General features: G+C 43.3%; 1 protein-coding gene across 1 annotated transcript in view; it reads left to right on the forward strand.

Annotated features, from left to right (window-relative positions):
* The first annotated feature begins 2,743 nt into the window (after nt 1-2,743).
* Nucleotides 2,744-8,970, forward strand: part of PDIA6 (protein disulfide isomerase family A, member 6) — a 12,021-nt gene continuing 5,794 nt past the window's right edge. The window contains exons 1-7 of the mRNA XM_009070335.1: nt 2,744-2,913; nt 4,081-4,138; nt 4,819-4,945; nt 5,445-5,551; nt 6,908-7,041; nt 7,450-7,564; nt 8,521-8,661. Of these exons, the coding sequence (XP_009068583.1) occupies nt 2,744-2,913; nt 4,081-4,138; nt 4,819-4,945; nt 5,445-5,551; nt 6,908-7,041; nt 7,450-7,564; nt 8,521-8,661 (852 nt within the window). The remainder of the gene's footprint in view (nt 2,914-4,080; nt 4,139-4,818; nt 4,946-5,444; nt 5,552-6,907; nt 7,042-7,449; nt 7,565-8,520; nt 8,662-8,970) is intronic.

Consider the following 8,970-nt stretch of genomic DNA (forward strand, 5'->3'; position numbering starts at 1 on the left):
ACAGCCTAATGGGCAGGGACACCTCCCACCAGACCAGTTTGCTCAAGGCCTCATCCAGCCTGGCCTTGAACACTGCCAGGGTTGGGGCACCCACAGCCTCCTTGAGGAACCTGTGCCAGTGTCTCACCACCCTTACAGTAAAACTTCTTAATATCCAGCCTAAATATCCCCTTCTTCAATTTGAACCCGTTACCCCTTGTCCTGTCACTGCTGTTCCTAACACAGAGTCCCTCTCCAGCTCCCTTGTAGCCCCTTCAGATGCTGAAAGGCTGCTATGAGGTCCCCACAGAACCTTCTCCAGGCTGAACAGCCCCAACTCCCTCAGCCTGTCTTCATAGAGGAGATGCTCCAGTCCTCTTAGCAGCTTCAGGGCCCTACTCTACACTGGCTCCAGTAGTTCCATGTCCTTCTTATGTTCAGGGCAGCAGAATTGCACACAGTATTCCAGGTGGGGTGGAGAGCAGAGTTGTGGTGAAGAATCACCTCCTTTGACCTGCTGGCCACACTTCTTTTGATGCAGCCCAGGATTTGTTTGGTTTTCTGGGCAATGACCAAAGGCAAATGGAGGAGTCCATGGGGAGCAGGACTTCCCCTTCCCTTCCCCCTGCTGCTGCCTCTTGTGTGCTGGAGAGATCAGGAAAGCCTGCCAGGGAGATGCTGGTGGCACTGCCCAGGGGATACTGGGATGCTCACATGTTCAGGGATGTGTGAACTCGGGGACACCAAGCGGTGCTGCAGGAGGAGGTGTTCTAAGGAGGAAGTTCACAGAGTCATCATCATCATCCCATGACAAAAGTGTTATTTCACAGATCTTCAGAGTTGCAATTTGGCTGTTTGAAGAGGAGTAACTAGCCATACCAGCATGGAGCTGCCTTAGTTGATTTTATAATGCTCCTGTCTATGTAATTTGCTTACACCAGAGAACAATTCTTGAAACCAGATTGTCTGTTTCTTTTTGCCTTGATAACAAGGACAGATTTGCATTTATCTGGCTTAGATGCTTGTAGGAAGATGATCTTTTTCTTTGCTAAAGATGAATTAAACCTTGAATGTTTCACTATAGAAAGGAAAATTATGCCATCAGTTCATGAGTCATAGGTAAAAAATTGCAGTGATACCTGACTAGGTGAATTTCACCACGTGCTTTCTTTTGTGAGTTCTTATTAGCAGGTGTTTTTGCATAAACTAAACTACTCTATTTGAAGTGACATAATTGGCTGAGTGAGTTCTGTTGAGCTTCTGAATGTATTCTGCTGGAGATCACCTCAAAGGTGATGCCAAAATATGCTGATTTCAATTTAATGGTCTCATTCCATCTAAAGAAGGTTTTCTCTTTTGAGAGTGGCTGTAACATTCAAGGAGCTTTTTCTGTCCTTATTTTCTTACTCTACCCCAGCAGCAGCTGCTACTGTAGGTCACCGTAACATGCTGTGACAGCCACAGATTGCCTTGGAGAGTCAGTTGATCAGTGCAGATGAAGTGCTGCTTGTGCATGGGCATACCGAAAGGACAGAGCTAGTCTAACATGTAAATCTGGTGTTGGAAACCAATTAGGATCACCCCAAAAGAAAAGGGTTGGGTCCTCAAGCTAGAAGAAGCAGTTAGAAGTAGTGGTGCACTGGGTTGTAGTGTGGCAGTTCAGTCCTGATCTCTGCTTGAGTAACCTGGAAGATGTTACTTCTGTCAGCTCTTACCTGCAAAATAGGGGTAATGAAACTCGCTTTTCTTCAGTGGGACTGTTAAAGTCTAGGTGATGCTGTGCAGTCTGTGTACCATGTGCTGGAGAGTTTCTGCATCACTGAACTGTGTCCTCCTCTCACATTCAGAAGTCTTGAGTGAGAACATGCAGCTTCCTATGCAGGTTTTTAACCCCTCGCAGCAAAGCTCTTTTTTGTCTTATTCTGACTTCAGTGACTGAGCTCCTATTCCCCCCAGGCTTTAGTGGATTGAGAAAAGTCTTTTGCTGGGTGGATTTTATTACAGAGATGCTTGTCATCTCTCATCAAGTCATCTCTCAATCTTGCTGACTAGATGGAAGGAAGTATTGCGAGGTTTTATGTATCAAGTCTCAAGCAATAATAAGTTCCAGAAGTGATTAGAAGGACAAAGTTATAAGAAAAAGCAATTTCTGTGTGTCTTTAATGATTGCTAACCAGAGACGTTTAGCTGTTGTTCTCTGGTCTGCCAGGTCTCTGCTAGAGAGATAAATCCATGGTAGACTAAGATCCTTGTAGGTAAGAATGAAGGAGTTCCTTACACTACCAGTGTATCAAGTGTTGGTCCTAAAATCAGTGTAATTGTGCTCAGCCTAGTTGGCATAGTCCTGCATTATGTGAGCCTATAAAAATAAAAAATGTATTTGGGTGCCTGCTGTGCAAGAGGTGTGAGCAGTTGCCATAGGAGTTTCTGTGAGAACTGAAAAAAACCAGAGCAGATTGTGGGGATCCCTGTGAAAGTTTTGCTCTTCTGATACCAGCAGGAGTTAGGGTAGGAGCTTTGACAAAAGGCTCTTTGGAGAGCTGGAGTGTCGTAACTCCATCTAGCTTTAGGCACAGAGACTATTACCTGATCTTGTGGAGTCATGTTTTAAGTGAGGAGGCAAAGGATATATCTTGCCTTAATGTCTTTTTTTTTTTCTTTTTTCCCTGGTCAAACTGGAATCCCCTCCCACTCCTTTTGATTTGCAGGCAGTGGGGAGATGATTTAGCCATGACAGCAGAAGAATTGTAAATGTTCAACAGGAATGCTGATTGCTTTGCTTTTTGTTGTAGGCACAGTGAGCTGCACTTTGTTCCTGGCAGTTAACGGATTATATTCAGCCAGTGATGATGTGGTAGAGCTAACACCAACTAACTTCAACAAGGAGGTCATTCAAAGTGAGAGCCTGTGGCTCGTGGAGTTCTACGCCCCATGGTAAGAATTGCAGCAGTGTACTTGCTTGCTCTTATCATGGAGGAGCAGCACAGGAATCTGCTGCTGATTAGTCCAAGGTTTCATTCAGTTGCTGGAAGCACAGTTGTTGGTTTGGTGGCCCCATGACTAGCAAAATAGCTGTAGCTGAGACTCCTGTTTTAAATATCCTTATGAGGGAAAAGACAGGAATTGGTTTCAAGTTGACAAATAGGATCTGATAGCAAAATCTTATATGCCATTTTACTACTTCAATTTTTCTGATGAAATATCAATTAAAAATGACTGATTAAAGTACAGTAGATAAGTGAGAAACCTCCTCACTTCTGTGTTTCCCTAATTCTGATGTGAAAGCACAGATCTGAATTCACACTTGGAATTTCCAATTTCTGTTGAAAAATACTGGCTTTGTGCATCTTAATGTAGCATCTCTTTTTGTCTCCTATCCTGCTCATGTCCAGAGCATGGAGTCTCTTCCATTTAAATTCTGGTGATGTATATTCCATCTTTGTACAAGTCCTGTGTGATACTGTCATCCAAAGCTCCACATTCTGCAGAAATAGACCTTGCAACAGCGTGACTGTGTCTGGGCTGAGAGGTTTAGGGGAAAGCTTGCTGTGCCTCTTCTAGGTTGTTGCAGTTTATGGGCAATGGGAAGCTTTATTGAACAGTGGTAATGAAGTATAGAAGAGGAAATTGGTGGTTCCTCTCCCTGCAGGCTTGTGATGATGTGATTACATGCTATTTGCCAGTCAGCAGTTAGCCTCTTCCCTGAGATGCCTTCCGGAATTGTGCCATAAACTCTTGCTAGTTAGGAAGTTACCTCTAGAATAAATTTTTCAGACCTCACCACAGGTCCACCTTAGCTTGCCACAAGCAGGCTAGTGTGCAGATCTGGATTTTGATGTTCTTGTTTTCCTCTGTGTTAGGAAAGACAGGTAGTTATTGAGATATGTGCATGCATATATATATATATGTGTGTGTGTGTGTGTGTATGCACTTACATAATGTGGAGGCACTTGTTCAGAAGGCTGAGTGATGATGTGATGTGGCATAGCCTCTTCCCAAGTAAATCTTAAGTCTCCTAGAGTTTGCTGTGAGGGACTGTGAAATAGCTGTCAGATCTGAATGACAGTTACTCAGTTTTGTTGTTTTTTTTTTTCCTAAAAGGTGTGGTCATTGTCAAAGACTAACCCCTGAATGGAAGAAAGCAGCAACAGCTTTGAAAGTAAGTTTAACATCTCAAATATGTTTGTGGTAGCGGATTGAGGAAAGTTTGGCTGAGAACACAGAAGTGGGATTTGGTCCTTAAAACCATTATCACTTTAAGCATACTTGTCCAGCTAGAGAAGTGGTCATTCAGGCACTTAAAAAGTCAGTATTTTTGTTTGGTTAATTTTTTTTTCCCTTTTTTAAAAGAAACCATTGAATTGTAGACGAAGCAAGTCAGTTCTGTCACTGTGAATTCCCATTACTGTTCTCCAGGACTGAAAACAGCATTGTAAGCTGTTGATGATGAATATTTCTCTACTTAGAGAAAAATTGGTCATGTAGTGTTTTGCTGAACTCTTGCCTATATAAAATACATATTCTACTTCTTAAAAAAAACAACAAAAACCCTAACAAAAACCCAAACAAACCCCCAAAGGAAAAAAACCCAACTAAACAAAAACCCAAACAATTTAAAGTTTAGTTTGTTGGGCTGAAGAAATAAATGGACATATACAGTGTTCTGTAATTTAATGCTTTTGAGGGGAAATACCTCTCTTCTGGTGATTGTTCTCTTACAGTCCTGGTAACTGTCCCTCTCTCTTCCCCCTGTTCCTCTGTGCCCCCTGCAGAGAGTATTAAGTGTGTTAAATCACTGTAGAAATCTTGCCTTAGGTGTTTTTTGCTTTGTTTCCGCAGGGTGTAGTGAAAGTGGGTGCAGTAGATGCAGATAAACATCAGTCCTTGGGTGGACAGTATGGAGTCAGAGGGTTTCCAACTATCAAGATATTTGGAGCCAACAAAAACAAAGCAGAGGATTATCAGGGTAAATGCGATGCTCTTTTACGTGTTGCATGCCTGAAACTTCCCTGAATACAGTAATTATGGTAGCTGTTAATGCTGTCTGTCTCGTGTGCCCTTTCCTTGTGTCTAGTGCTTGTAGTAACTGAGACACAGATGGGTGGGACTGCTTCAACCAAATTGTGTTATGTCTTAGCAAAGACTAACAGTCCTGCCTGCAGTTCATAGTTGTTGGAGGTTGACAGGCAATACCAAAGAATTATTCCTTTCTCCCTGTTTATGTGGAGCTTGCCACAGTCACTCTCCATCAGATAAGGTGGATAGCTAAAAAGTGTAGTGAAGTCAGTCCTGCTGCTTAAGTCAGATGTCCCACCACTAGTACGAGTATGAGTATCACTCATAGCCCAGTCCTGCCTTTCCTGAAAAATCATTAGGGTGAAGGAGTATTAAGTTTGTTTTTGAGTGAGGAGCCTACCTTAAACTGACCTTTTGATGGTTTAATCCCATATTTTGCTGCATTGCAGGTGGCAGGACAAGTGACGCTATTGTTGATGCTGCTCTAAGTGCTCTCCGATCCCTGGTGAAAGACCGTCTTAGTGGCAGAAGTGGAGGATACAGTTCTGGGAGACAGGTATTGAGGGAATGTGTGTTGGTTTTTCAGCTGGAGGCTGTTCTGTACTGGATATCAGAGCTTGTGCCTCTGACTCAGTCACAGAATAGTTGAAGTTGAAAGGGACTTCTGCCAGTCCAGCCCCCCTGCCCAGTGCAGGGTCAGCTAGATCAGATTGCCCAGGGCTGTGTCAAGTTTTGAGTATTTCCAAGAACTGAGACTCCACACAGACTGCATTCTCTGGGCAACCTGTTCCAGTGTTTGACCACCCTCAGAGTAGAAATCTTTTCTTTTTATGCTGTCTCTCTTAAGTTGTAGAATCATAGAATGGTATTTATTGTATTTCAGCTTACGCCCTTTTGTCTCTTGTCACCGAGAAGAGCCTGCCTTTACTTTCTTTACTTCACCCTTTCATCACACCCTTCATCAGCTTTGACCATTGGCTGAACTTGCTCCAGTATGTGCACGCCCTTTCTAGGGAGCCCAGAACTAGACCCAGCACTCCAGGTGTTTCACACTGTACTGAGCAGATGGAAAGATTGCCTCCCCATATCTGCTGGCAACTCTGTGCCTAGTGTAGCTCAGGAGGCTGTTGGCTGCCTTTACCACAGGAGTGCAGTGCTGGCTCCAGTGCACCTTGTCCACCAGGACCCCCATGTTCCTCTCTGAAAAGCTGCTCTCTAGCTAGTCAGTCCCCAGCATATACTGCTGTATGGGGCTGTTATTTCCCAGCTGCATCACCCTTTGAACTTGGAGGTTCCCGTTCTCCCAGTGGTCAGGTACAATTTTCCTAATCCTGGTCTAAGGTAGATGGATTAGTTCTCGTAATTTGGTGGTATTTTTCTGAAGTTGGCTTGCTGGATTTCTCCCTGAAGGTAAATAGAAAAGCTTTTGACTCCTACTGCTGTTTTTAAACCATGGTGCAAGTACACTCTAACATCCTCAGGTTGGACAGATAGAAGACCTGGGTGGACTGTACCCTGTAGTGTGTATTGCACTCCTACACGTTTGTTTTGCCTGGAAAACAGGACACAGTTCCATATGGAGGTGGGGGTTGGGGAGCACTTTGTTCTTGGACAGATCAGAGCCTGAACTGGGAAAGTGTTCCTACATATTCTCAGTAGTCAGTTTGACCTGATTTCTCTTTTTTCTTTGTTTTTTCAAGAGAAGGTTCACTTACTGTTTCTTGAAAGTGCTGTGGGAGTAGGATGTGTGTATTGTCAGTTTTAAAATGGGAAAGTTGTATGACCTAACACTGCCTGTTTTGTGTCTTACTCAAATAAAGACTGCTTGGCACAACGTGACACGCAGGAGTTGGCTTGTGTGGGAAACCAGTTTTGGTTACTTCTTATGTGAGGGTCTGTTTGTGTCTTACAGAGCCGGGAGAGCGGAGGTGGAGATAAGAAGGATGTGATTGAGCTGACTGATGACAGCTTTGATAAGAACGTCATAAATAGTGATGATGTGTGGATGGTGGAGTTTTATGCCCCATGGTGTGGGCACTGCAAAAAGTAAATGAGATTTTTCTTGGACAATTCAGTTCCCGTTAGTGCTTGCTTTTCTGCAATACTCTTAATCCCCTGAACAAGACCTTGCACCTCTGGTGTATCAGGAGTGGGGTTCTCTGTAAGGCATTTTAACAAAAATGTGTGGACTTGCCTGCTCATGGCACTGTGGTGCTGCTCTAGCTGCACTTTTTCTTAGCAGCTAAATTCCCAGTTTTCTGTAGAAACAAGATCCAGAAGTTAAATTAGCCTTCATTCCTTCAGATGCAGGACATCAGTTTCTTTTAGAATAACCCTCAGCTCTCATTCTTTGCAGACATTATTTTCTTGAGTGGCGTATGTTACGTGATGTTGGAGTGTGGTACACTTTCGCTGGCTCTGAGAGAGCTTAGAGCACTTGTACTTGTTTTTCAGCCTGGAGCCAGAATGGGCAGCTGCTGCCACTGAGGTGAAGGAACAAACTAAAGGAAAAGTAAAGCTGGCTGCAGTAGATGCAACAGTCAATCAGATGCTGGCAAGCCGGTACGGGGTGAGTGTGCTCTGCAGTGGTTGCAATTTCCTTTCCATGTCTAAGGAGTCAGATTTCTCTTCAACGCTTACTGAACTGTTCCTTAATCTGGCACTGTGTAAATGTTTTGTGCTAAAAATAAGTGATGCATACAATTTTTTCCACAATTAATTAATTCTTGAATGTCAGTAACTATAAGTGGGGACAGAGGAGAGAGAGAGAGAGAGAGAGAGAGAGAGAGATTGGAAAAGAGTAAATCTGAATGTTGCTGACAAAAAAGGCTGTTTATTTCCATAGGATCTTGTATACCTTTATCGTCTGAAGTGAGAGTCTCTTTTCAGACTGTTTGTATGCTGGCTGGGCATCTCTGGAACCTACACATATACCTGCACACCTTGGAGCCAGTTTTCAGTATTAGCTCCTCAGAGCAACTGTGTTGCTTGCCCAATGTGAACTGATATTCTTTAGTTTTTAGTACAGTCCACAGAGCTTACACTGTGCTTCTTAGTTTCCCTGTAAGTGCATATGGCTGACAGTGAGGAGGAACTCTAGGCAAGTTTTAGTGGAAGTGTAGCGGAGGGAGCTTAAGGTCCACTTGTTTCCCTGTAGCCACAGTGCTGTCCTCCCACAGACAAATCAGAGAAACTAATGTCTCGTAAATATGAAGAGTGAAGATAGTTCTCATGGTACTTAAACCTGCAGTGCTTGGTGTGTCTGTATTGAGATGAAGCCATTGCTGATTCATCAGGCCAAAACCCTGAAGCAGTGTTTCTTTCAGGGTATGTTAACCTTGTTTTGAATTGTTGATAGGAAGCTACAAAATTCAAGTTCAGTTAGAACATGCTGTGAGACTTGATACACGCAGGTGTTCAATCTCTTCCCTTGCTCTTAATGTAGGACACATCATTCCCACATGATTATTGTTTTTATTATTTTCTCAGGTTTATTTGAGCTGATGGCTTAAACTTGTCTTGCAGATTCGTGGATTTCCCACGATTAAAATATTCCAGAAAGGAGAAGACCCTGTTGATTATGATGGTGGGAGAACTCGATCTGATATCATTGCTCGTGCTCTGGATCTGTTTTCTGATAATGCACCACCACCTGAGCTCCTGGAGGTACCTCTGCATTATTTTCTCAATTGGCTTTTCCATTGTATCCATGGCAGCAGTTTTTACTGTACTATATTAACTGTACATAAAACAGCTAAGTGTGCTGCTTGTGTACTGTTTTGCAGCAGAAGCTAAAGGATGGCGACTCTTAAGTAGAAAGCTGAATGTTCATTTTTACTATGAATTTGTTCTTGAGTGGAAGATGGTCAGAATTGATAGAGTGAAGGCACTGACAGGATGGTGCCAGGGTGTCTGAATCCTCAAGAGACTTGAGGAATGAATGAAAAGATTGGGTTCTGTACCCCATCTTTTTCC

The sequence above is a fragment of the Acanthisitta chloris genome, unplaced genomic scaffold (genome assembly GCF_000695815.1).
Source record: "Acanthisitta chloris isolate BGI_N310 unplaced genomic scaffold, ASM69581v1 scaffold40932, whole genome shotgun sequence".
Classification (NCBI taxonomy): domain Eukaryota; kingdom Metazoa; phylum Chordata; class Aves; order Passeriformes; family Acanthisittidae; genus Acanthisitta; species Acanthisitta chloris.